The sequence below is a fragment of the Chinchilla lanigera genome, unplaced genomic scaffold, assembly GCF_000276665.1.
Source record: "Chinchilla lanigera isolate Chin_1 unplaced genomic scaffold, ChiLan1.0 scaffold00095, whole genome shotgun sequence".
Classification (NCBI taxonomy): domain Eukaryota; kingdom Metazoa; phylum Chordata; class Mammalia; order Rodentia; family Chinchillidae; genus Chinchilla; species Chinchilla lanigera.
The window spans coordinates 1,834,111-1,861,419 of record NW_004955496.1 but is presented as its reverse complement, the minus strand read 5'-3'; the positions used below and the strand labels follow the sequence as shown (position 1 = coordinate 1,861,419).

The 27,309-nt window shown below is 52.4% G+C and overlaps 1 protein-coding gene across 2 annotated transcripts; it reads left to right on the top strand.

Moving 5' to 3' along the window:
* Window positions 1-9: 9 nt before the first annotated feature.
* Hadh (hydroxyacyl-CoA dehydrogenase) lies at window positions 10-26,386 on the top strand. 2 transcript variants are annotated; one of them, XM_005406205.2, is made up of 8 exons: window positions 13-226; window positions 15,111-15,239; window positions 16,764-16,921; window positions 19,130-19,256; window positions 20,325-20,414; window positions 21,739-21,811; window positions 23,908-24,024; window positions 25,717-26,386. In XM_005406205.2, exons 1-8 carry the CDS (start codon window positions 98-100, stop codon window positions 25,833-25,835), a joined length of 942 nt encoding a protein of 313 aa, XP_005406262.1. In that variant the 5' UTR covers window positions 13-97; the 3' UTR covers window positions 25,836-26,386. The 2 variants fall into 2 exon arrangements, with proteins under 2 accessions (XP_013360846.1, XP_005406262.1); XM_013505392.1 differs by lacking the exon at window positions 25,717-26,386 and having other exon boundaries at window positions 10-226; window positions 21,739-21,833; window positions 23,838-24,024.
* The last annotated feature ends 923 nt before the right edge of the window (window positions 26,387-27,309 follow it).

Below are 27,309 nucleotides of genomic sequence, written 5' to 3'. Positions count from 1 at the left end.
CTGCGCACTGGACGCGCCTGTGGGCGGGGCGTCGGCGTGCAGAAGTTCCTCCGCTGCGGCGCCTTCGCTGTCTTGCGTCCCTGACTTCGGCCGCGCCATGGCCTTCGTCACCAGGCAGTTCGTGCGCTGCGTGTCCTCCGCCGCCGCCTCGGCTTCGGCAAAGAAGATCATCGTCAAGCACGTGACGGTCATCGGCGGCGGGCTGATGGGCGCCGGCATCGCGCAGGTGAGCGGAGGCGGGATCCCCGGTGCTGCCTCGGCCCGCGCTTGGCAGCCGCGCAGCGCGCGAAGTTCTCCGCGCACGGAGTCCAGACGTGGACGGTTTGCTCGCGGCCGGGCGCGGACAGGAATCGGCTGTCCGCGACCTCGGCTGCAGCCCGCGTTTACCTTTTACTCGCTTGAAACAGTTCTTTTATCAGAGCCGTTTCTCTCCTAAACGCCTCCCACGCTCGCCTGTTTTCCCTGGGTTACCCGGGGAACTTCTCCAACCCGGGCCGGCACTTCTCCAACTTTGTAAAATCTCACCCGAGCTCGCGCGGGCCTCGCGCCGCGCCGCGACTGTGCGAGGCGACGGCGACCTTCGGTCCCGTTTGTGGGCGCGGAGCTCGGCGCTGGGAGAGCGGGAGGGATCCGATCTGCGCCGGAGGACTCTGCCCTGTGCCAGCTGGGTTGTAGTTCAGGGTCGGTTGTGCAATTCTATGATCTGTATGCTGTAATGCTTGTAGTCTGTGTCTGTCTCTCTCTGTCTCTCTGTCCCTGCTCCCCCGCCTTCCTTTACAGTCCTGCTCGCATTGGAGGACCTTGATTTTCATTTCCTAGCCGATTATGTATGATTATATTCTTAGTCTTTCGGGTGTTTGCAGTTCGAATTGTCCGGGGTAGGGGAGGTGGTTATGGTCATCTTAATTTTTCCTAGGGAGGATATCCTCGAGTGCGGTGGCTGTGGACATGAAAGAGTGAGTTTTCATTGACTTTTTGCCAAAGTCTACACTTGCATGCTTGGTTGTCTTGTTTTCTAAAATCGTATGAATCTTAAATTTCTGTCCTTGCGTTTCTTTCATTTTCTTTCTTTTTTGGGCGTTTTATTAACTTGTCATGACACTGTAGTTAGACTACGTTTGGTTTTCCGCTAAACTTCTTTAAATTTACCGTCTCACATTTCTTCTGAGATCGTATTTTTGGGCAAACGTTTCCTTTTTATTGCGTGGATCCCCTGGCTGCTGGTGTGTGGTGTCCTCCCTCATAAGTACTGGGCTAAGAGGAGTAACTCCTTTCAACCTAAAAGCTTTGTACATTGTATCCAAGGGAAAGTTTACTTGTGTTGCTCCTGTATCTCTCTGCCGGGCCGAAATGTCCCGAGGCTGTGAGGTTGGGATTTGTGGAAAAGAATAAAACAATATATCTGATTAAGCATAAACATCTTAGTAAGGTGTTAGGGCCTTGTCCCTTCAGTAACCATATAAGGATAAGGTCTGGAAACTGTCCTGGATGGTTTCCCTGAAGAAAGTGAGGGAAAACAACTAGAAACTTAGTAGAAACACACAGAGTGCTTTTGTGTAAACTCAAGCTACTTTGTTCTTGGAGTGCGGTGTCCATCATTGGCCCCAAAAGCCTGTTCTGCTGCGTGAAAAGGTGCAGAGATGGGACCTAAATTATGAATATGGCATTGGAACTTTCACCAGAGAGAAAAAGGAGCAATGGTGGACATGGATGGGGAACATAGATAGACATGGGGGTTAAGTCCTGGAGATATGTAAAACTTCAGGGAAAAAAGAAAGATACATACTTCCTAGATGGGAAGCAACTATCATCGCGAAAGGTAATAAAGGCTAAATGCCTCCATAGGGGACAGTCATAAGGAACAGTAATTCCATCCTTAAAGATGGTTTAGAGAGCCTTGGTCACTAACACTGTGCTGTCTTGGAAAGCAGCTCTGCAGTGTTTTCAGTGGTGCGGAACACTTGGTTTTTCACTCTCCGCTGTACAGGCAGCTCTAGGTGGTCTTGCCTCATATTTCTGCCTCTTCGCCAGCAGGTTTTGGGCACAGGGTAGTAAGTCTCTTGCCCACTGAGCACCACAGACTAATTAACTGATGCGTGTTGGGAAGAACTTGAGCTCAGCGCAGGGAATTGAGTGGTCTGCGTGCTGGCTCTGTCCCACACTGGCTGTGGTAGCAGGAGTCACTTCACCGCTGAATGTCCATTTCCTTGTCTCTGAAGGCCTCTTACTGGCACTGCACTGGTAGAACTGTACAGAGGACTGCATGAATTAGCCCAGTGTCTGGGTCGCTTGCAGGAAGAGCTCACAGAACGTCAGCTGCCTCACCCTCTCTGATGATTATCATCACTGCCTGTACCCTGTGCTGTTGGCCTTTTTGCACTGTCCACTTTGGCTCCTGGGTAAGCCCACGATGCCCACGTAGGGAGTGGTGGTCATAGCCCTGCTCCCATCTCGCTTGATCATGAACACAGCGCCAGCTGGCACTGCATTGTGTTCAGGCTCTGTGAAAAGAAGGAGGGCAGCTTCTCTCTGCTGCTCGCTTCAGTGTCCCACCTTAGGACAGCTCCAAAAGGACAAGCGCCCACTGGACTCCAGCTTGTAACTGATGCTTCACATTTAGCTTCAGTCTCCTGAGCTCTTTTGGAAGTAGTTTCAATTGTAATAAGTGGCAGTTCTGTTTACAATTTCAATTTTTAAAATCTGTCATTTTAAAAATTTGTTCAAGTTAGTGCTGAGCAAGGTAAAAAATGTCCATCATCTTGTAGGTACCAAATGTCTTTCTCCAGCAGTTAAACAGTTTTAGATAAATGAAGCCTATGCTTAATTATATTTGATCAGAGTACAGGCTGTTATTACCATGTGTATTTGCAAAGAGCATCTACTTTGCCTGTCCTTTCTTTTGTTTGTTTTAAATTAAAAAAAATCCCTGAGTCTGCAGGTAAATATTTAAGTGAGTTAATTTGGTCCGTTGATTTGCCTGGTATGTACTTCTTACTTGCTTTTGATTGTCAGCTTATCTTCAGCAGGATAAACAGGCCAGCAGGGGGACTTGTAGCATTAAATGAGCCTTGAATGAGAACAGATTGGTCTTTGCTTTGTAAAGGAGGAAAAAAGGAAGGAAGGAAGCTCCTAGCTCTGCATTTCTTCTGTTGCTGTAACGAGTCCTTCCTAAGCTCCACTTGGTGCATTGCCTTGTTTTCCTTTGAGGAGTCCAGAAAGCTCACAGCTTTCATTAAAGTTCTGTGGAGGAGGCACGGAGTCCAGGGGAGCAGCGTTTCAGAGATTTTCTGATACAGCCTTCTTTTTATCTTTTTCAATTTGTTTTCATGAGTGCATGTTTATAGCTTGTAATGATCACATTCATCCTGGGGAGTGGGTACATCATAGTCATAACTCATCTGTTTCCTGTGCCTTCCCTCTTCCCTTCCCTCTGCCCTTGGTCTCCTTCCCAATGCAAAGGATCTGTCTCTTGCTGTTTGCTGTTACATGCAGCCTTCTTTTTAGCACATTACACTTCCTTGGGGGAAGGCAAAGGTTTGGAACTTGTAAATTAGGGGTGACTTCATCTCACCCTAAGCTATTTTTTCCCCCTGTTATGCCGTTAAGAAAGCCAAAAGTAAGCTATTAAAATAAATTGGGGTTCAGGGAGCATTTTAAGGTCAGTGTGGATTTCCCTCACCTTGTGTGCCTCTGATGTCAAGTGAGCAGCCAGGTGGACCGGGAAGTTTCTTCCTCTTCATGGAATCAGAATCTGGTCACCCAGCATCAGATCGCCCAGCGTCCGATCGCCCAGCGCCTGATCGCCCAGCTGTTCTCGCACCCTCAGGGTGGATGGAAGAATAGCCGGAACTGTTTTGTGCTTACTAGTTTTACTCATTTCTGCTGCACAGTGAGTTATAACCCTGTTGAAGTTTGCTTGAAAAACTACAGAGACCTAGAAGTTTCAGGGTCGAAGGAACCTGGCACAGTTAGCCCGCTCTGTGCCTACTTGCTGTCCAGTATGGAGGGGATGTTTTGATTCCCAGCCATTAGCTTCCTTCTCAGAGGAGGAGATGTGTCTGTCTGTGGTGAAGAGCCTTCCTAATTTCCTGGGCAGTATCCTAATTCCTTGTAGGTCCTGCTGTATCAGCATGTTAGTCCTTGGCCTTGGAGAGGTTTTGGAGAAGCTGTCATCCTCGGTGTGCAGAGGAGGTAGATAGTGCTGGCAACCAAGAGACTGCTGTCACAGAATATATGTGGATATTCCATATAGCCAAAGTGGCACATCACTCGGGTTTGGGTTTTTCTCTGCCACATGCTAGATCCAGCTTTCTCTGTCCCATGTCCCTGGGCTGAGTTTCTAGTTTCCTCACTACCCTTGTCCTTCCTCATCTGTCTTAGTGACACCTGCCTCGCTGCCCGGCTCTGCTGGGACCACAGGAACATAACGCAATGCACTGCTGCCTCTCCTGGATCCCTCCGCCCCACCCAGGCGTTAGCGATGCCATCACATCTGGTGAGGTGTGTTTTACACTAGCAGGTACTGGCTATGAGGAAGTGCCTGCCAGTCTGCACCGCGACCCACCTGTCCTGGCAGTGGGAGCCTTGGGCGAGGCACTTGTCCCCTCTCCCCTCTCTGGGGGTGACAGTCGCCTCACGGCTGTAGGTGGGACAGTTGAAGAAGAGTTGAGGTGCACGTGCTTAGGCAGTGACTGTGCTCAGTGGTGACTCTCAATTACTTGCAGCTGCTTTTACGTACATCTTTCAGATCTAACCCAGTGGTTTATGTAAATTCTCAACTTTGAAGATGAATTGTGGAGAGTTCATCCAATTAGAGACCTTTTTATTTTTTAAATTTTTTTTACTTTTAGAGACCTTTTTAAATGTACGTATGTGGACTGTTGAGGAAGACGGCAATCTTAGTGACTGTTTTTGGTTGGTGCCACGATTTCATCCTTGGAAGGCACCGGAACAGAGTCTGGCATTTCAGCTCCCTACAGACGTGACACTTTGTTCTGCTCACAGCTCTGATGGCTGTCATGTGACCAGTGCATAATCGCCCACTGTAACCACTGACCCTTGATCCCGGGGCAGAGCTGGGGCGGGAACAGGGGTCTGCACTCGTTTTCTGGTGGCCAGAGACCCACAGTTGTGCCGGCCTCTGTCCCAGCTGCCTTGTGCAATCTGCGTAGTACTTGTGGAGAGGACCTCCTAGTGTCACAGATGCCAGCTTGCCCTCCCTCAGCCCTGACTGAGTTGGAGTCCCCAGCTGCCGTGTCCCTCTGCTTCTGTGCGGTCATCTTCCTGCTACAGTGGACCAGGGTCACTGTCCAAACCTGGATCCATCGCCATCCCATTCCCTCCTGCCAGCTTGCTGTGAGAGCACCTTCTTCAGTGAGTGCTCCTGTCCTTCAGACACACACACAGTGGGAGCCAGGGTCACGGTCCGAGGCCCCTGCCCTCCGGAGCACTCTGTCACTTTGCCGTGTGGCTCCCAACCAGGCGTGTGACCTGAGTGTTATGGGAACCTCCACACTGGTCTTTCAGCAAAAACTGAAGGAAGAAGCCCTCTCAATGGAGGAACAACATTGCTCTGTTAATAGTGTAGGGAGCAGATAGACTGGAGCGCTCCTCTGCCTGGGGCGACTTGCTCAGTACTCTTGATGTATTTGGAATTTGTGGGAGTCATGGGAGAGCAGTTACCTCCTCTGTATTACCAAACCAAGGTGCTTGTTGAATTAAAAAAACAAAATTATATACTTACCAGGCTTATAGTCCAGCATTGGGGTACATTTTCTTGGGTTTTTAGAAATAATTTCTGACATTTAAAAATCAGAGTCTAACAAGGGAGGCCGCCGCAACTGAATTTAACTGTTTTGAGACCACCCTGCTGTCCTCCGGGGGAAATGCCAGTGAAAAGCCTTGACAAAGGGCCATTCTCCGAGTGTGATAGCAGAGCTGGCGGTGTGCTGGCCCCATCCACGGTATTGCGCAAGCTGAATAATCTTAAGCCAGAACTGCCAGCTGTGAGAGAGCTAAGTGGTCATGAAGTTTTGCCCTCTGTGGAACAAACCAAGAGGCCTAGAAAAGGCGGGGCTGGCTGTGAAAACAGCCTTAGACTTGGCCAGCATGGGAGCCTGGACTCCACTGAATCGGCATGGAGCAAGTCAGAACTTGGGGTTCTCCAAGAGTATGTGGTAGCTGCGAAGCAGACCTTCCACCTCATATAGCTGGGATTCTTTCTGGGGCAGTCAGGAGGGGGACCTGTCACTGACCATTGATTGCTTCTCCCAGGTGCACCCCCTCTCCTGCCTCAGCACAGCTGCCTCACCTCTGACGGTCGCCTGCAGAGCTATGTCATCTGAGTGCTTCCGCCTGTTCGCCACCTGTGCCTGTGGCCAGAGTCCTCCGGGCTTGGACAAGTGTGCTGTTCTCTTGGCCTGTTTTTACAGCTCTGAAGCACCCTTGTCTAAAAATATTTCCCCTGGCTGAGCCTGCCTTCCACCAGGTCCCAGCAAGCCACAGGGCTGACGACACAGCCTTCAAATAAACCTTGTCCATGCAGACTGCTTGCCCTCAAGGCCTAAGAGTGTGCAGCTCCCCTTGATGAAAGCGAGAGTTCTGAGTGGGCTGATTTAAACCATGGTGACTGGAGTTGCAGGGCCAGGCCGAGGTGCCTAAAGGAGGAGGAAAAGGGCTTTTCTCTTTTGGTGGTGAGCCCTCCACCCGCCATAGCTTCTTCCCAGAAAGCAGTCACAGGTGGTGTCAGTGGACAGTTCCAGAAGTAGGTGTGCTGTTGGTTTCCTTGCAGCCAGGAACTGTGAAATTCTTTTCTAACAGCCCTGGGTCATGTGGTTCCTCTGAATTTTCAGGAGCGGCCTCGGCTACCCTGCTGGAAAGGTCACCGTTCCTCATGGGGCTTTGCCGGCAGGTGTATTCGCGCAGCCTGCAGCGAGGCAGGGCCCTGGGCTCCGCACACAGGAGCCATAGCCAGCCTGGAGCCCGCAGTGAAGGCCAGCAGGGGATGGGAGCCCCACATGGGGAAAGGGGTGTGCGGACCCAGGACGCCTACCTGCCTGAGCCCCGACCACTGCCAGGTGGGCCCTGTGGGGGTGACGGCGGTGGCTCTGCAGAGGAGGTGACTACCGGCCTTGTGTGCTGTGCAGAGCCCACAAGCTGCACTCTGTGGTCCTAGGGGCCACTGAAGGGTTTGAGGGAGTGACAGACAGAAGCACTTCAGACGGAGAGCACTCCCATGTCTGCTTGCACCTGGGTGTGCGACTACTGTGTGTGTTGTCAGGTGTCATGTTGTGCCCTGCCCCCGCATCTGAGTAGTGATTGTCGTTTCAGGGGTGAGCTTATGAGAAGGAAGGACTAGGGAGGTCCCTGCGGCACTAGGCATGGTCCATTTTTTCATGGTTAAGATTTTCCCTTTTTTTTAATCGGAAGTTTGTCATACATCATGGTTTTTATCTTGGGGAATTGGTGCATACACATATCACATCTTGATAATTTTTACTCTCCCTTCCTGTAGTTTTTCTGCTTTAGTTTGTTTCTTACCTCAGTAAAAGGATGAGGATTAAGTTAGGGTTTTCTTTTGTCTGTTACTATTTTTTTTTAAATTCTGAAAGCTGGGCTTGGTGGCGTACACCTGTATTCCCAGTACGCTGGAGGTGGAAGGAGGATCGTCATGGATTTAAGGCCAGCCTGGGCTGCCTAAGCTAGGGCAGCCTGAACTGTATAAAGACCCTGTCTTAAATAAAAAAGAAAAAGTGCTGAAATACATGTAGCTGGGAATTTATCCTCTTAACCAGCATGTAGTGAACAGTTCCAGGGCCTGGATACCCTCACACCGCTGTGCAACTCTCACCGCTGCCCATCCATCTCCAGAGCTCTTCGTCTGCAGAGCAGACATTGCCTGTCACAGTCACTCCCCGTTCCCTCCCCCACCCCAGCGCAGCTGGCTGTGATAGGTAATGCATGCAGGTGAAGTCGTCTCGTGCTTGTCATCGTGCCTGCTCAGTTCAGGTCGCATTCCTTGTATCATCAGGGTTCGTTGAGTTGTAGTGCATGTCACAGTGGCCTTCGTCTTCAAGCGGAGTGATACTCTTGTATGTGTGTTCCGTAGTTCACACATCCATTCATCCCACCAGGGGACACTTGAGTTGTGTGCACTTTGTGGTTATTTTTCATGAATAACGCTGCTTCAACACAGGTTGAATCAAATACCTGTTCTAGTCCCTGCTTTGGGTCCTGTGGCCTGTATACCCAGAAGTAGAATTGCTGGGTTGTACGGTAATTCTATTTTTCTTCAGTTTTTGAAGAATGCCCGTGCTTCCCAAATGGGGCACCATCCTACAGTCCTCAGGCAATACGTAGTTATCGTACTTCTCTCCGCATCCCTGCCACAGCTTTCTTCTTGTGTATTATGTGATAAGCATTCTAACAGGTGTGAGATCAGAGATTCTTCCTCTGCCCTCTATTCCGTGCGTCTACTTAGTGGTCCCTGGCCTGCCCCCATCTTCACTGACTTTGTTTTCACACGTGGGTCTTTTCTCTGCTTTCCTATGGAGAAGAATTTCATGGCTCATAAAGGCTGAAGGCCACTACCATACAATCCAGAAAAACGAATGGCCGTGATTATCTGTAACTAATAACCCTGAACCGCTCCTGCTGGCCTCTGACCTTTGATAGGGGGAAGCTGCCGAGGTGGAAGGGAAGCCTGTGGGGGAGAGACTGCGTTGGCGTCTGGCCGCGTTATCTGAACACAGACAGCAGACACGGGTTTCCCTGTCGCTGGCCTTGCCCACAGCCCCTTTGATCAAAGGCACAGACACGGTGAGGTGCTGATGTGAATTAGACACAAATCCTTTGCGATCCAGGCGGTGACTGTGCGGAAGGAATGTTGATTTCTCCTCAGGCAGCACACAGCCCTTGCCCTCTGGCTCCCCTCTGCTAGTATTCCAGCCACCAGTGCCAGAAAACCGTAATCTACAACAAGAGAGGCTTCTGGAGCATGTCTTTTTCACTTAATAATTGACTAAAGTGTCTGCTATTAGCTCCTCTTATTTAAACTATCCTTTTCAAAACAAGAAAATTTCTCATAATCCTAAAATAACTTGAAGTTTATATAAAGCTTGTTACAAAGGGTTTCTAGCAAGAAAACCAGTAATGATTTCATGAAACTTATTTCTAAAATAGTTTACAAACTGAAGCTTTAAAGGGACAGCAGTGTCGCCGTGTGTTCATTTCTTGAGTGTGAATGTCCTTGTGTTTGGCGCTGGGGTGTGAAAGTAAGCTGTGGCAATGCTCTGGGGGGAGAAACAACTCACCACCCACCTGTCACCTCCAGATGCAGTCTCAGCAGTGGAGTGATGTCACCTTAAGGTAACTTTTTGGAGTTTTTGTGGTAGTGCTGGAGATTGAAGCCAGAGTCCTATGCGTGCTAGGCAAGTTCTGCCCCTGAGTTCTGTCCCCAAGGGAAGGCTCTGGACACTTAAGATGTGCTGTAACAGATGGGATATAGTTTCTTACAGTCAAGAAAAAGACCGTTACAAAGCTTATGTGTAAGGATGGATGTACCACTTACATGTACATACGTATGTGAAACAGATCTGCTGGGAACTCCTCGAGTGGCATCTGTAGTGACAACAGCCTTTAAATCTGAAGAAGTAGATGATACAACAGCCCTTATTTATTTATTTATTTATTTATTTTTGGTACTGGGAATCAAACTCAGGACCTTGCACTTGCCAGGCAGGCGCTTGCACCACTGAGCTATATCCCTGGTCAATATACCAACTCTTTCGGAAAAGTCTTGAAGTATTATCTTGAGTTCATAATCCAAAGTTGGTGTCAGTGAGATTTCCCCTGCTCATTGATCTTTCATCTTTCATATCTGGAATTTCTCCAACATTCTGGATGTTACTGACCACGTTTGTGGAAATGTTCTACGAAGTGGCCTATAGTCAGTTCCTTTTTATATTAATATCCCAGGGGTTGGGCTACTCTTGAGTAACCGAGCAGCCATTGGCAGCTGGTGGTTGATACCAGTTAACACTTGCCTTTTATTTATTTATTTTATTTATTTATTTGCAGTCCTGCACAAAAGATCTGCTGTGTCTCTGCATCAGTAGAGGTATAGAGGGCTGACACTTTCTGTGAGGGGTTGCGAGAAGTTTTTGACTGAGGGAGAGATGTATTGGATTACGAAGCATGAGCTGGAGTCCCACAGGTGGCAGAGAGGGAAAAGCCACTGGGCGAGACGTGCGGGGGACAGGTGTGTCTGGGAAGAGGACAGGCTCAGGTCCCCATGCTGCAGTTACTGGGTAGCCCCCCTGAGGCTACAAAGCCCAAGTCTTTGCCATGAGGGGATTTGAAGTCTAACAGCAGAAACTGGTCAAAAACCCAAATGACATCGTTTACTTGGGTGTGAAGTAGCCAAAGGGAAACTAAAAATCATGCTCTGAGGTTTCAAAGCAGAAAAAGGACATTCACCAGGTAAAAGTCTGTGTGAAGAGGCTCTGGAATGCAGTGGACTTCAGGTAATGAGTAGAACTCTTGTGGACAGCAGTTAAAACCTGAGTTAAGGCAGAAGTGGTGTGCAGCAGATTGAGATCTGCACAGTAGTGGCAGCATTCATGAAGGTCAAGGAGAACTGGAATTAGGGTTGAGATAATGACTGTTGCTTAGGTTGGAGCACGCTACCTTCATGCGCATTTGGAGTTCTGGGAATGCCTAGGATTTCAGAAGGAAAGGCTATGGAGCCAGAAGAAAACAATATTGAAAGCAGAATCTTAAAAGATCCGTTTGTGCAGAAGCTGAGAAGATGAAGGTGGGGGTTTGGGGAGGTGACTGGACCATGGGTGTGTGGTACTGGGTCATGGGTGTGTGGTACTGGGTTAGTCCGCTGATGGCTTTATAGCTGGGTATGGTGTTGGGAGGTGAAGCCCGGTGGGAAAAGGGGAATATATACATATATCTCCCTTCTCCTCCTCCCTTGATCTTTGCTCTGCTTCCTGCCTGCCATGCCATGAGCTCTTTCTCGTCTGTGATACCCCTGTGCCACACCACCCTGCCTTGGAGCCAGCCACCCATGGACCGAAACCTCCACAAACTGTGAGCCAGATAAACCTTTCCTCCTTTAAGTTGTGAGTGTTGGGTATTTTGTCCCAGCAGCAAGAAAGTGATGAAGAGAACTTCCACAACTGCTTCAGAGAGCAGTAAGAGTGAGGGGTATATTCGAAATAAGGGGAGTATTTTGAGGGGATTGATAGCAATATGTCTTTTAGTATAGTAAATTCTTTATAAATTTAAATGTTTACTGTGTTTTTTTTTATCACACTTTGTATAAGATCAGAGGCAGAGTGAATGGCATTGAACAGTGGAGTCGATAGACCCCAGCCCCTACTCTATTGAAATTTCATGTACAGATTTTGACTGCAAAAACTTAATTACTGGTAACTTGCTATGTGCCAGAAGCCTAATTATATAAGCAACTGATGAACACATTTTATATGTTGTATGTATTACATGCAGTGAAAACTACAAGTAGGGCCAAACATTACTTTCACTGTAGCACATAGTTTACTGGAGAAATGAGCAGCTCACACAGAGAAGAGTTAATGGACATAGTGCTTTAAGCAAATGCTTGGGGTACTCAAGCCCAGTGCATTAGCACCAGGATGCTGTGCAGTTATTACTTAATTTTATGCAGTTACAATTTTTTTTGAACAGTAACATAGTCTTTTATTAAGTACAGAACAAATGCTGGGGCCTTGTGCCTGTCCCAGCTCTGGTTACAAATGGGTCTGGGCCAGGAGCCAGGAGGGACAGCCTCAAGAGCCTTCTGGGGCCTCTGTCCCTTTCGTGCCTCCCATAGAACACCTACCCCTGCTCTGTGGCCAGCATGTACATAGGCTGGGCAGGGGTCTTAAGGATGGTACCTGAGGAGTTGACTGAGAAGGTGGGGAGGGGCCCAGGTTTCTGGACATTAATGAGATTGCAGGTCAGCTTTGGAAGAACTGTTGGTCGTGGGTGCTGAAGGTTCTACTGGTGGTGTCTGGCTCAGAAACTCCTCGGTCATATCCTGGGTGAGGGAGCCATCTACCTCCAGGTACTAGAGTCCATCCACTAGCAACGGCTCTGAGCTGCTGCTCTGGCTGGTCATGATACTGCTGTATGTGCCTTGCAGTGGAGGCTGGAAGAGTCTGGGCTGGCTGTTCACCGGGGGGAAGGGGCTTCCATCCAGAACTCAATGGTGATGATGCCCTCATACGCTGACCCGATGCCCTTGTTCACCCTGGTCTGCACCCAGAACTTGTTGGGCACATTCTTGCTGAGGCCAGCTGTCCAGCTTACGTCCATCCACCTGGAATGTGGTGGCTGGCCCTCCTCCTTGGGCCATGTCACAGGTCACCTGGTAGCCCATGTTATCTTCATTGGGCCTGTGTTGCTGCTCTCAACTTAGTTGCAGAAAGTCAGTGCTCAGGGCAGTCAACACTGCAGTTATGATTTAATACTACTTCTTAGTTTTTACATTTCTCTTAACTGCAAATGGTGCCATGTATGATCTGCATTCTTGGGTTTAAGTTTTTATAATTTTAACTTTGTATAAAATTTTTTTAAAATTTTGTGATAGTAAATGCTAAAATAGACAATTTTACACATACATTTTACACATTAGTGACATACTGTAGTAGCCAGTTTTCCCATTGCTGAGACACAATACCTGGCACAATTTAAGAAGCGGGTTATTTGGCTCAGAGTTTCAGGGGATTCAGTCCATGGTCACCTGGCTCCAAGGCAAAGACATCATGGCATAAGGGTATGATGGAGCAAAGCTGCTTAGTTGATTGTGGCTGGGAAGTAGATCAAGGGAACAGCTCCAGAAAAGAAGGTACCGGGGACCAGATACAGCCCCCAAAGGTATACCTCCATGACCTACCTACACTTACCCAGAAGTATGCTTTATTAATTCCCTAGGCAACTCCCGAGCCAGTCAACTTGTCACAGTTAAACTTAACTACTACATTCCACCCCTGTCAATCTGCCTCCAAACACATTTCCTTAAACAATACTTATTCTTCAAATAAACAATACAGTAAGTTAATAGTTCTGCTAAACATGACACATATCTCATGTACAACTGAAAATGCGATAATCCCTTCCCCAAAGTCTTTAGGCAAACTTTTAGTTGTGAAACATCTATAAAAATCTAAAACAATGATCCCAAGGTAGAATGGGTAAACATTCCCATTCTAAAAAGGAGGAATGTGGGATAGAAAAGAATCAGACCAAAGCAAAATGGAAACCAAACAGGGCCAACATCAGGTCCTGTAGCTCCATATCTGATATCTAGGTCAAATGTTGGTGAGGTGTGAGTTCCAAAGTGCTTGGCCCCACCCACCTCTGTGGCCTTGCTGGTTGCCGCCCACAGGTTCTGTTTCTTGGGTTGCACTGCTCAGGGCATGCAGCTTTCTTGGCTGATATGTTTGTACCATCTCCAGCTTCCTGGGGACCTCACTGAAGCTTTGGCTCCCTCCCCACAGCTTCACACAGTGCTGTCTTGGGCACATTCCCTTGCCTCCAAAGCCTGCCTTTGAAATCTGGGTGGAAGCCTCCCTGACCTCATGACCTCAAACTTGTGAGCTCTGCCTACCTTTAAAGGCAGCATCATGTGGGTGGTGCAAGGTGGCCACCAGTGTGGGTAGGAACCAGGTCCAGTTGGGCCATAGCTGCAGTGGCGTCTGAGTGTCTGGAAGCTGAGCGTAATGAAATGAATCCCAGAGAAACAATTCTATAGGAGGCCCTTCTTAAGCAGAGGTCTCAGGTAGTCTTAAAAGGTTTACACTTTCACATCCTTGAACTTGTGATGGGGGTGGAGTCTTGCTGATTTCTGAGATGTCGTCAAAGCCCTTCCTGTTCTTGTACCAAACAGTTGGTTTCATTTAAACAACACTAATTTTTTAAATAGCACTAATCTGTCCAGCAGCCATATCTCTTTTTGTCCTAACTTTACATGTGGTTCCCTTTGGGCCCAAATTTAAGTTTTTCCAATTTTTGTGCTCAGGTTTTTGCCTCGAACTCTATAAATAAAACTCAAAGCACTAGCAGTATACCCGTGCCATAGCTGGAATGTTGGCCGGTCTTGAAAATTTCCTCAGCCAGATGAATCAGCCTACCAACCTTAATCTTAGTCTGAGCTCACACTTGCTTCCCTGCCCATCCTTCTCTGGGCTGGCAGCTGCTGAGACTGGTGCCCAGTGGGTTCTGCACTCCCTGGTGGGGCCGGCCTCTTGACCAGGTTGTAGTAGGCCCCAGTGTCCTCTGGCATTGGCTTAAACCAGCTCACACACACTTGTCCGTGGGGTGGGGCCTGTTTGAGCACATGACCTACCCTGTGGTCCTCGCTGGAACTGCCAGTGAACTGTGGTGAAATAGGGACCAACCTGTCACCAACTGCAGGCCCAGGCTGGCTGTGGTGCACTTGGGCAGCCTCCCCGCACAGACGTGTCCTCAGGTCCTCCCCTATTGAGGTGGCTGGGGAAGGAGGGAGTGGCCTGTCCCAAATGGGGGCCACCAGACTTCACATGGCTAACAGACCGTGGAGACAGGGTCTTTTTGCTGCCATTGTGAAATGTCTCTGCTTCCGATTGAGGATGGCGAAGGAGCTGGGCCATACGGTAGCCTCTTGGTGCTCAGGGACCGGGAAAGGTGCATGGCTGCAAGTCCTTGGAGTGGAGGCTGGCTGCGTGGAGGAGGGGCTGGCTTCCAAGTCCCTTTGCTGAGCAGCCTCTGTGGCAGAAGCTGCTGTGGTGGATGGCTTGGGCTTAGAGCTGTGTCAGAGTCGCTCAGGGAAGGGTACTGCACTGTGCCTGCCGTGGCTCCACCGTATGCCTGTTGTGTGACCATGGAGATGTCCTTACCTGCTTGAGGTGCTGTGAGGGCTGCTTTCTTCCACGTCAGGGTGACAGTACTGCTTAGCAGGAAGTGTGTGTTTAATGTTAACTTATTTTTTACATTCATCGTTCTGACTGGAATGGTGGTAGAATTCATGTAGAATGAGACTGTTTTCTTTTTACCTTTATTTTCTCCCTTTTACATAGAAATTACTTATTCTTTTGCTCTAGGTTGCTGCGGCCACTGGCCACACAGTGGTGCTGGTGGACCAAACCGAGGACATCCTGGCCAAGTCCAGAAAGGGGATCGAGGACAGCTTGAGGAAGGTGGCAAAGAAGAAGTTTGCAGAAAACCCCAAGGTAGGTTCTGCTCCCAGTGTTCCTACAGCCAGTCCTCTGACCACTCACGCTTCTGCAGGTGTCTGGCTTTAGTTTACCCTGTGCATGTGTGTGGGTTTGCAGTTGGGAAACTCATTTCTCTGTGACTGCAGACTGATACAGTAATGGTGTCACTAAAGCCAGAGGGTGATTAGGAAAAAGAAATAAAGGACGTGAGGTCAAGGAGACAGTTTCTGCAGGCAATGAATCTGTTCCACAAGGGCACTGAGAGCTTAGGGTCGAGGGACACTGATTTGCCAAAAGGATAGGAGAGGGAGACAAAGGAAGAGACTTGTGTAATTTGCACAAGTTCCTGCTAAGCAGTACTGTCACCTTACAAAACGGTAAGATGAGCATCATATTTAGATAAGAACTTTGGGTGCCCAGGTAGTATCTGATCCTGCCTTGTGAGGAAGCAGGGCATCCAGTACGAGGCACCCCACTTCCAGGAGCAGAAGCAGGCAGTCAGTTAGAGGAGAAGATGCACACCATGAACCCCTCAGAGTCCTCGCTTCGAGCACTCATCCCATCCTTGGCACTTGTTGAAGCAGCTCTGAAAATCCTCTTTCCTGAGTATCTTTACAAGGTGGTTTCAAAAATACACTGAAAGCTGTTGCTGATGCCATCAAAGGAAGAGCAGGCTTGTGAAAATGCAGCAGTGTGCCTGCATTCACCTGATCTGGTAGCAAGCAACTTCTGGCTCTTCTTCAAAGTCAAAACATGAAAGGTCAGTGTTTTGAATCAGTTTCGGACATGGAGGCAGCCATGACAGTACAGCTAAAGACACTCAGGAAAGAGGACTCCAGAGCTGCTGCAGAAGTGTCAGGGACCATGGGATAAGTGTGTTAGAAGCTGGGGTGGTGGGAGGACTTTGAGGGGGATTTATAGCAATGTGTCTTTTACTGTAATATGTTTAATTTAAATGCACAGTGAATTTTGATCACACCTTGTTCAGGGCCAGTTGGGGTGCTATGAACATACAGCTCAGGAGATGGGCAGTGCCTTAGTTACTTTTTCTCATTGCTGACAAAATACCCAAAACACAAAGTAAAAGGAGGAAAGGTTTATTTGACTCACAGTTTGCAGAGGTTTCAGTCCATAATGGGCTGGCTCCAAGGTAGGGTGGCACATGGCAGAGGGGCAAGCATTTGTGGCAGAGGAAGACGGCAAGAGCAACAAGCACAAGACTTTGTGTCCTTTCTGTTGTATGCAGGCTGCCTGCCTGAGGGCGGGTGTAGTAGCCACACCCTTAGTCCCAGCACTGCACCACCAGTCACACACTAGCTCAAGATCCAGCCACTTCCGAAAAAGCCCTGTGACCGCATGAGACTTTGGGGCTTATCCAGACACAAACCATAACAGGTGGCCAATCCGATGGGATAGGAGACACCGCTGCTGCCAAGCGGGAAGGCAGGGGTTTGATTCCTAGTGCCCTGGGTGTGTGCAGGCCAGGTCTCCTGCGCCACAGAGGGCCTGCGGTGACTGTCCCTTCTCGCCCTGAACCAGGCTGCTGATGAGTTCGTGGCGAAGACCCTAAGCGGCATATCAACCAGCACAGACGCAGCGGCCGTGGTGCACAGCACCGACCTGGTGGTGGAGGCCATTGTGGAAAACCTGAAGGTGAAGAACGAGCTCTTCCAGAGGCTGGACAAGTTTGCAGCCGAGTACGTGCTCCCCGACGATCCCAGCGTCCCAGGGCTCCTGGAGGAGCCAGCCTGTTTCCTTGTCCACCACCCTCCTGACTCGCTTCAGGGCACGGCTGCCCGGCTGACCCTGTGCCCATCCCCAGTACATGCAGGGAATGGAGGGTGCTCCAGGGCACCCTGTGGAGTGCTTTCTCTGGCTTCAGCAGAAGCTGTCTGGGTGTGTTACCAGGGCTCTGAAGCCTTGCCAGACATCCTTCGGGGCAGCCAAGTGCCTGGGGCAGCACGGGCTGTGGCACCCTCATGCTGCCCACGCTGCCCACATCTCACCTCTAGGTCCAGAGCCTTCTAGAGCGTGTGACCTTGGCAGTTGTGACCAGAACTCTTCAATTCATGCTGCTGCTGCCTGTGTAGCCATGTCACCCTTCTCAGTTAGACCAGGTCAGCAGAGAAGGGTTTTGCCAAGAGGGACTCTCAGAGCCACCCGGGGAGTGGCGGCTAAAGAGGGACGCTTGGTGTCGTCCTGTGCAGTGAGGTGTGGCAAAGACGCCTGACAAAGAGGGACACTTGGGACTGGCGGGTCCAGTTGGCGTGCTGGAGAGTTCAGCACTGGCCCCAGGAAATGTGGCCCTGACCAGTTCCTGAATCGTGGCTGCAGCTACTGGGTGATGGCGGCAGAGGGGCCCCCTGGCCTCGGGAGGGACGTGCGAGGTGGGGCCTGGCTGCCAGGATGCCGTTGTGCAGGGGAGTGGGGAGCGGCCTCTGTGGAGGGGGTGTGGGGGGCCATGGCTGCCTGAGTCAGCTTTGGCTTCCCGAGCACCTGCTGTGGGTTGGGGATGTGCGGGCTCGGTCACTGGAGTTCATGGAAAGCAGAGTGACACATGAGTGGAGGGCACAGCTGGAAATGTGGCCACGCTGCTAGCCACCCCTCCCGGACTTTCCTGGTGTTTCAGCTTGCGACCACTGTGGAATACTTGGTACATCCACGTTGTCTCTTCTGGGGATCAATATCTCCTTGTGCCCAGGCTGGTCTTGAGTGTTGTGGCTCAGTCGATCCTCCTGCCTCAGTGTGTGCTGCCACAGCGAGATGCACTTCTCTGCTGAGGCTTTGAGGCAGGCCCTGCCGTGCAGAAGAAGCATGTGCAGGTGGTGAGGCCCTGCCAGGAGCTGCAATGAGGCGTGCATTTGTGAAGAGTGCAGCTGAAGCCGAGCGTGGACCCTGCTTCTCTGCCAAGCCAGCACCTGTCTGGCACGCAGGGCAGACTGGGGGCCTGGGTCCTCTTGCTGTCTGTTCCTTTTGCTGCCTCTAGGATGAAAGTCCACTTGGGGACCCAAGTGTCAGCAGACGGGAGGGAGAGCACGAGTGTGCGGGACAGGGGCCTGTGTGCTTTTGGAGGGTGAGGCATCCGTGTTCACAGTGCAGACACACCAGCCCCCGTTGCAGCGGCAGAGCAGGTCCACTGCAGGGCCCGCTTTCCTGAGCCAGGCACAGCAGGCCCCACACACCAGCTGCCCTGCCCAAAATAAAGCAGGAACCCCACAAATCTGGAGTAACTACACCTGGTACCAGGCTGGTGTGTGTGTGTGTGTGCCCATCCACCAGGTGGCGCTGCAGGAGAGCCCAGCGTCCTGCCTGGCATAGGCCTATGGAACCCATTTCCTACAGTCCCAGCAAATGACCTTTGGTTTAAGTCAGTACGGATTTAACAGGGAGCATATTGTCAGGTCTACACTGAGGACGATGGTGCTACGTGTTCGGCTCTTTGTAAGCAGAGTATCTGAATGGGTCACAGGTGCCCTGGGACCTCCTTCCCTTAGCAGACTTCTTGTGGATGCTGTTGGTTTGGAACGTAAAAGGAAAGTTTTCCACTGAGTGGAGGACTTGGTGTTTCCCTTCAGAGATGCTTGTTCTGTTGTGTGGTTCATTTTAGGGCCACAATGCCCGTTGGCAGGCTGGTCTCCTGCAGTTCTGCTCTGTGACTGACCTGCGTGACATTGGGAGCTCATTAGCTGCCTCCTTTTCCCTTTTGTGCCCTGAAAACTGGCTTCTCCAGGTAGACAGGAGCAAGTCTGTCCCTGCGGATTTGGGAAAGACGGGAAAGCTCTGCCTTTGAACAGGTCACTTGTGGGCTAGGCTTGGACCCTGAAAGAAAGCCAATCCTGACTCCACCTCTGTGAAGTGACGGTCCCACAGCAGCGGGGCCAGGCTCAGCTCTTCTCTCTCTGCAGACACACCATCTTCGCCAGCAACACCTCGTCCCTGCAGATCACCAGCATAGCCAACGCCACCACCCGGCAGGACCGCTTCGCCGGCCTCCACTTCTTCAATCCGGTGCCGGTGATGAAGCTGGTGGAGGTCAGTGGGGCCGTGCTGCACTTGCACTCCTGCTCCTCTCCCGCTCTGCGCAGCCACTGGGTCCCCCTGGAGCCGCGCGCAGACTTGAGCTCCTGCTGCTGCTGCTGAATGAGCAAACACACATTCCTGCTCCACAGCTGACTCCTTTGCCCTCTCAGCCCTCCCCTGGGACTGCTCCAGGGCACTCCCACAGGTCCTGCTCCTTGTGCCCGGCTTCACTCCTTGCTCCGTGTCGGGTCAGGTCGGGTCCTGGGTGGGCTCGGTGCATTTTATGCAGCTGCTTGGCTCTGCCCACAGCAGTGCAGCAAGCTGGGCGCCTCCTAGGAGAGCGAGTGCTGCTGTCACATCCCTTCTCAGGATGAGATGCAGCATGGTTACGTGGATGGGTGGAGGCAGAAGCTGAGCCACTCACCTTGACCCTCGCGGTTCTCCACTGCCATGTACATTTGTATGTGCATCTGTGTGTGTGCATGTGTGCACGTGTTCAAATTCACGCAGGTCCCCTCGGCCAGGTCTGATCCCCAACAGGTGCATTCTTGGAGTGTCACTGAGACCTGCCTGCGCCGGGCCTTGGCTTGGTGCCCACACCTGGAGGCCAGCAGGAAGAGCTGCGCCAGTCGCTCCCGTGGTGTGGCCTGAGCCGCCTCAGGGTGTGGGTGGACTGGGCAGCATGGTGGGACAGTGCAGTGGTAGGCTCCCCGGGAGTGCTGGAGGCCCTCTCCTGGGACCAGGCAGCGCACTCCCTCATGCCGCAGGGCAGGAGGGGAAGGCAGTGTCCCAAATGCTGGTGCCAGGGGATCACGTGTCCTCGCCCTCCAGTGTCATCGGTTTCTCTGAAGTACACAGTCCAGCTGGGGCTCTGCAGAACCACCTGCATGCCTCCCATGCTTTAAGCCTCGGTTCTGTGTGCACTGCAGCAGGGCAGTTCTGGAGGAGGGCATCCTGGGCATCATTTTTCTTGGCCTGAGAGCCTGGCCACCTCAGGGAGCCATTTGGCTGATGTTTGCCCAGGACACACATTGCGGTTGGCACTGGTGCTCCATCCCTGACTCTGCTGTGCCTCCCTAGGTCATCAAGACACCGATGACCAGCCAGAAGACGTTTGAGTCTCTGCTGGACTTCGCCAAAGCCCTGGGAAAGCACCCTGTGTCCTGCAAGGTAGAGTCATGGAGCCCCTGTTGCAGAGTACCGGGCAGGCCGGTGGGGTGAGGAGTGGGTAGCCGAGCTCCCAGGCCCAAGAGCCCACCAGCCATGGCTCTGGCAGAGCGGGAAGGTGGATGGGTGCCTTCTCCCTTGAGCAGCCAGGCATGGCAGGGAGGAGTGTGCTGTGGTCTCAGAAGGGCCCTGAGAGCCCCACCAGGTGGGAGTGCCAGGCCCCCATGGGGCAGTCGTTGGCGCTCATGAGCAGGTGACTGCAGACCATGCAGCCACACAGAATAAGGGCCATATTGTCTCTGTGCGTGCAGTCACGCCACAGAGCAGTGGTTCATCCAGCGCAGGCGGCAGGGCCGTAGTGTCCTGGGAGATTGGCCTCTGGCGAGCAGTTCTTATCACCAGTGGTGCTGTGTCGCACGCAGCACAGCCGTGTGTGACGGCACTGGCATAGACAACCCGCACCACTGGCGAGTGAGGTGCTGCTCTGTGTTTGCCTCACCACTCATCCCTCTGCTTCCCTCGGAGATTAGACAGTGAGCTAGAACAGCTCCGGGTAGGTTTGGGTGCCTCTGTGGAGGGCTTGGGGGTCACGATTGGAACAAGCTGCTGGCAGGCTGCTGCCGACCTCCAGGTGCAAGTGTGGGGTCACACACTGGGGTGTTGAGCAGCTCCTGCCATCCCTGCCCTGTGCTGTCGGGGGAGCCCGCTGAGAACGGGGAGGGTAGGGGAGGCACCGACGCGTTCGCCCTCCTGTGCAGCATGGGGTATGGACAGATGCTGGCTCCAGGCCTCTCAGTGGAAGGCCACGGGCCAGTGTCCTCCCACCTCGCACAGGCAGAGCCTTTGTCAGAAGAGGCCACTTGGGCTCAGAGTGTTGGGTAGCATGACGCAGACACCATAAGCGTGCGACCGCCCTGTGTGTTCCCCACAGATATCAGTAGATAAAGGCCCCGTGCCGTGCTCTTGGGGTGAGGACAGGGGCTCTTGCTGAGGATGTGGGTGGCAGGGGGTGCGGCGGAGGAGTCATCCTGGTCTGCACCGATGTGGTCTCTGCAGGGGTGGACTGTAGGGGGCGGGGGGCTCTCAGATCTGCTGCTCTCCTGCTGCCCTGTGCGCAGGGACCCAGGGGACAGTTACTCTCTGTCCCCAGAACAGCCCGGGGGTGCTTCTTAGGGGATTATCAGGCATCTGGGCTCACGGAAGGGCAGTGGGCGCGGGGAGGGAGGCACCATTGGGAGTCATTGCGGCGGCACAGGCTGGCGTGGACCAGTCTGTGTGCAGGACCGCGGTGACGGCGGCTATGTCTCTCCTCTGCCTACCGCTGCAGGACACTCCAGGGTTCATCGTGAACAGGCTCCTGGTGCCCTACCTCCTGGAGGCTGTCCGGCTGTACGAACGAGGTAGCACCGTGCGCCATGCCAGGTCGGGTTGTGCGGGGCAGAGGAGCCAGCCGTGTCACTGTGCGTGTCACATGTTAGAAATCACTGTGCTCTGAGGTTGCAGAGCCTGAGGCTGGTCATAGGTGAGGGCAGTGAGTTCAAGTGTGGTACTCAGCCAAGGCAGCTGCTGCTCCGTGAAGGCTGGGCGCAGGTCTTCCTGGCGTCGCTCTCTGCCCCCAGCCCCTGCCGGCAGTGCCCTGAGCGGCTGGCAGGTGGCACTGGAGAGCCCGCAGAGGAAGCTGACTCTGGAAGGCCCTGTGTTGGCCGGCCTTGCGGGTTTGAGGGTGCACTGAGAAGGTGCTTAGGATTGGGGCGCTTAGCTGGAGTGGGAAGTGCGTGCGTGTGTGTGACCCTGGAGAGGTTCAGGGATGACCAGCCTAAAGCGAGGCCACCTTTATTGTCCGTGTGGTCCCCCTGTCTGCATGTGTCTCTACTTCTCCCTCGCTCTGCGCCTTGCTCATTCTCGTTACTTAAGACGAAAGTTTTAGGGCTGTGCTGGCTTTGTGCAGCTGTTCTGGCCATTCGCTGTGGGGTCTGTGCCTGCGCATCATTTTGGAGACAGAGTGGCCCTGGCGAGTGGGTCCAGAGCTGCCTCTTGTGCGTTTGACTCAGTGGCTCCATGAGGTGGAAGCCGTTGCGCTTGGCACCTGTGTCGTGCTGCGTGGTGCTGCTGTGTGTGGGCCCGAGACTAGTGCCAGGCTGTCACTTGGAACTGTGACCTGGGGCCCTGAGCAAAGGCTGGGGGAAGGGAGAGGGCCAGCAGGACTCAGGGTCCTACACCCCAGGCACAGTCCTGAGGGGGCTGCAGAGCCATAGGGACCCCGGCCTTGAAGTCCTGCATGGAACCCACTTTGCGCTGCAGAGCCACACCGTACACGCCACGTTCCTTCCTCCCACTGTGTCCTGTGATGTGACCATGGTGGCTTTGCCTGTTCCAGGCCTCCAGTCCACGCATCTCATGCTGGGACCTGGTGCCTCCACAATAGACAGAAGTGGAAGTGGCTGGGGGTTCGGCACTGCCCGAGGAGGCGCACATCGGTGACCCCTTTGCTTTCTAATGGCCCCAGCCCAGATGTGCTTTGCCAGGCCCCTGCCCCATATGTGGCACTAATGACGCTGCCTGTGGCTGCTCTTCTTACGGTGCTCAGTTCTTTAGCGTTATCTTAGTGCTACGTGTCCTTAAAAGGTGCTCTCTGTGGAGGCCTAAGTAGCTCTGCTCCTCGTGTGTAGTCTGATGTTTAGGTGTGCAGGCCTCCGTCTCAGCATTTTATTCAGCTTTGCTGTGACTGACTGCTCCTTCATGCTTTGAAAGAAAATTCTTGATACTACTGTTGGAGATCTTTCCAGTTTCTGGCTTCAGAGAAAGGCCACGGGGTGGGGCTGGACTCCGACGGCCCGAGACAGGGACAGCTCCGGAGAAAGGCACCTGGCCCTTGTCTTGGCTGTGGCAGCTCTCAGTTAGCTTCGTGCTTTGTTGAAGCAGCTTGCTTGCCCCCTCCCTCCCTTCATTTTACTCTCTCTCTCTTCCTCTCCCTCCCTCCCATCCTCCTCCTCTTTCTTTCACTCTTCCCTCCTTTTTTTATTTAAATGGTGCTGGGATCTAACCCCTGCATGGCTGACCCCATCCCTGCCCCAAAATCCCGGCTGAGCATCTGTATGAGGGGTCCTGAGGGTCCTCGTCCCTCCTTACTCATCACACTGGGACAGCTGGGGGAGAAGGGGCAAAGCACGCCTCCAGTGCAGACCAAAGCAGAGCCCTGAGTGCATGCACATGTTCACTGCCCATTCTTAAGTCAGAAACCTGCTCAGCATCAGATGACGTTGAGCTGGAGACCCAGGCTCCTGGGAAGGAGCAGGGCTGTGTCCCCCGACAAGGCCGCAGAGCCTGGCCTTCCCTCTAGGTCTGGGTGTAGGAGGAGCTCATGACCTGCTGAGCACACACTTTGAGGCACAGCACTCTAAATGGTCCGAATGTGCGCGTGTCTAGGGTTCTCCTGGCTCTGGACCTCCCTGGAGAAGGGAGCGGCGCAGTGATGCAGGAGTGCCCTTCTCCACAGGTGACGCGTCCAAGGAAGACATCGATGTGGCCATGAAGTTGGGAGCCGGCTACCCAATGGGTCCCTTTGAGCTTCTTGACTACGTTGGGCTGGACACCACGAAGTTCATCATGGACGGTAGGAGCTGGCGCCTTCCCTGGCTTTTCCGGATGAGCCAAAGTAGTCTCTCCAGACTGGATTGTTGTGCAGATTGAAAACAGATCCTGTGGGGCTTCGGAAGACTCGCAGGGTCCTCCTCACCTGGCTTGGTGCATTCTGTGTTGCTGGGACAAAATAGCAGGGCTGGTCCTGTGGAAGAAAAGAAGGGTGGCTGGGGTGGCGCTGAGGGCAGGGCTGCAGCCCAGCACTATAGGCTCAAACAAGAGGACGGAGGAAAGGTTTGTGTAGCTGCTGCTTCCAAGCTGGCCGTGTTACAGTCTGGTACAGGTGAAAGGCTGTGCTGAGGGCTGCAGGGTGCTGGGTTTCGGGTGTGGGGTGAGGGGCACCATTTTATGCTGCTCTCTAGGGAAAGATGTAGTCCCAGGTGATGAGACCTACTTCCAAGACATGCTGATGTGTGATCTGTGACTGGTGATGAGGACCCCGTGGCTTGATGGCTTCACCAGGCCCAGCTTGGGGACCAAGCTTCCAGCACCTGAGCCCTTGGGGTTGAACCATACTCAACGCCAGCACCAGGCCAGAGATGGAGTTATGGGTCCCAGGTCCTTTGTGTGGGGCCGAGAGTGTGAGGCCCAAGGTGCTGCTCAGACTCCCCTTCTGAAGCACTTGTGGGGCTCACAGGAAGTTGGGAAACAGCACATGGCCTGTGCACCGTCCCTGCCTTCCTCTCTGCATAGCGTAGTGTAGGAGTCACAAAGTGGCCAGGGTGCACTGGGTGTACTGTCACCAGTTGATGACTCCATTTGATCCAGATAGACAATCATTTAAAAATATATTCGATTAGTGTAGTGCTTTTGAACACAGGATGAAAACAATTGTGAGGCTGGGTAATTCCAGCACTCTGGGAGGCCGAGGCAGAAGGATTACAGGTTCAAGTTCAGCCTGACCAATTTAGCAAGACCGTGTCTCAAAATAAAAATGGAATTAAGGGCTAATGATGTATCCCAGTATGAAGGACCTGAGTTCAGTCCTGGGTACCACAGAAACACACATATATACATATACAGGTACATACACGTATATGCACTGGACTGCTAGCCAGGTGCGAGAGCATATACTTGTAAGCTCAGCACTCGGGAGATTGAGGCAGGAGGACTGTAGGTTCAAGTCCAGCCTAGGCAACTTGGTGACTTAGCAAGACCCTGTCTCAAAATAAAAAGCTTTTAAAAGGGCTGGAGATGTAGCACGATGTGAAGGCCCAGACTTCAACCCCCAGTCCTGCAAAACCGAAACAAAGCATAACACTAAACTGCTGGAGGAGTGTGGCATAGTGCTTCCACGTCTCACAAAAATAGCCTCACTGTGAGGGAGGAGGAAGAGGAGGCTTGTTCTTGCAGCGTGATAGGCTCCTGGAGTAGTAGCAGTGTGCGTCAGAGCGTCAGCCTGCGCCCCGCAGTGAGCTGTGGCCGACCAGGGCATGTGCAGGCTCTGGTGACTTGGACCTGTGCTTTCACGGTGCCCAGTGGAGCCTGGCTAACCATGGCCGTGGAGCAGGCTCCCTGGGCAGCACAGGTCTCAGGTCGAGCAGCCTGGTGCTGATACCCCTGTGCCCTGCCGAGTGGGTGTGGTGGGCTCCACACCCTGCACTCCCGTAGTACCCTGGGAGTGCCACGGTCGGAATAAGCCCTGCACTTTGTCCCCTTTCCGTAGGGTGGCACGAGATGGACGCGAAGAACCCGCTGTTCCAGCCCAGCCCTGCCCTGAGCAAGCTGGTGGAGGAGAAGAAGTTGGGCAAGAAGTCCGGGGAAGGCTTTTACAAGTACAAGTGACCCGCTCCGCCTAGGGGACCTCGGGAGCCTGCAGCCAGCCAGTGGGAGCCTGGGGACGGGCCAGGGTGCCCCACAGTGTGGTGGTGCCGTTCCTCTGAAGCTCCGTTTCCTGGTCTGGCGCAGGCAGATCCCTGCACCGAGGGCTGACCTTTCCAGCCCACATTTCCATGTCTCCGAGAGCTTTGCACCTTGGTGCCTTGGCATAGGCGTTCCTTTGAGCCTTGTCTCTGTAAGCACTGCCAGCCCCCATGTGGGAGGGAACGCCCTTCTTCCCAGAGCAAGCGCGCTGCCATCACCGTCTCAGTTCCCCTGGGATCTTGGGACTTCAGGACCCGGGGACACTGGCCACTGTGTAGGCCGAGGAGCCCTGGCTGTCACCACGCTCGGCAGGGGGAAGCATCCAGGCCCATGGGGACCTGTGTGTGGTCGCTGTCTCCTGTCTGCCGTGAGAAACCAGTGGTGAGCAGGCTGCTCCTTGATTCTGATAGAATGGAACCCTTTAGTCTGTGAGACTTTGAATGGAAATAAACACTTGTGATTCACGTGGCAAAGGCTGAGGTCCTTATCAGAGAAGGTTTGATCACTGAGACAGAAGCTGTGCCTGCTGAAGCAGCAGCAGCAGTGGGGTGGGGGTGGCAGGGCGGAGACGCCTTGGGAACATCTGTTTCTCTTTGCCAACAAAGCAGAATAATGTAACCCAAGCTTCTTTAATCATCAGCCCACAGAGGCCTCCACAAGAGAATCTGAGCCGGGGACACCAGCGCCCCGAGGTCCGGGTGCCTGCTAGCAGAATGCCTAAGTGAGGTCCATGTCGCCAGAGTCAGTCTAGGCTCTGAGGGTAAAATTCAGCCCCAGGAGCATATTGAGAAATCACAAATGTAAGCTTTCAGATGGATCTTTCCCAGAGTGAGTGTCCTTGTTTTGTGTCTAGAGTTAGATTTCTCATGTCTTTTTTTTTCTTTATTCATTTCATGATTGATAAAAAAGAGCTCTTTAGTTTTTAAAAAATATTTGAATGTAGGCTGAGGCAGAAAGATCACAAGTTTGAGCCTAGCCCGGGCACCTTAACAACTCAGTGAGACCCTGTCTCAGAATAAAAACAGAGGTGGGGCTATAGTTCAGGGTGGAGGGCCTGGGCTCGATCCTGAGCTGGGCTTCGCCATGCTGGCCAAGGAGGAGGATGGATCGTATGGAGCTGCTTCCCTCCCACTCTTAGACATGAGGAAGTAACTACGAGTGTCAGTCAAAAACTGGATCTTTCTTTTTCCTCTGCTTCCTTATATCCCTGTCACAGAAGTGAAAGTTGAAACCAAAAAGAAAACTGTCCAGTTAATGAAATAACTTGCCGAAGACCAAGTAGACCTGGGACTGTAGTTCTGAGGAAAGCCGGATGCTCCCAAGAGCAGCCGTGGTGCCTACAAGAGTGTCTGGAGTGAGAGGCGTGGCCCTGTGCTCTCAGGAGACATTGGCTCCC

What these genes read in the sequence shown, in the direction of transcription:
- Hadh (XM_005406205.2), top strand. Translation starts at nt 98, where the DNA reads ATGGCCTTCGTCACCAGGCAGTTCGTGCGCTGCGTGTCCTCCGCCGCC. An exon ending in CTGGACAAGTTTGCAGCCGA is followed by an intron (nt 16,922 to 19,129) that starts GTACGTGCTCCC and finishes CTCTCTCTGCAG; the next exon opens with ACACACCATCTTCGCCAGCA. An exon ending in TGTCCGGCTGTACGAACGAG is followed by an intron (nt 21,812 to 23,907) that starts GTAGCACCGTGC and finishes CCTTCTCCACAG; the next exon opens with GTGACGCGTCCAAGGAAGAC.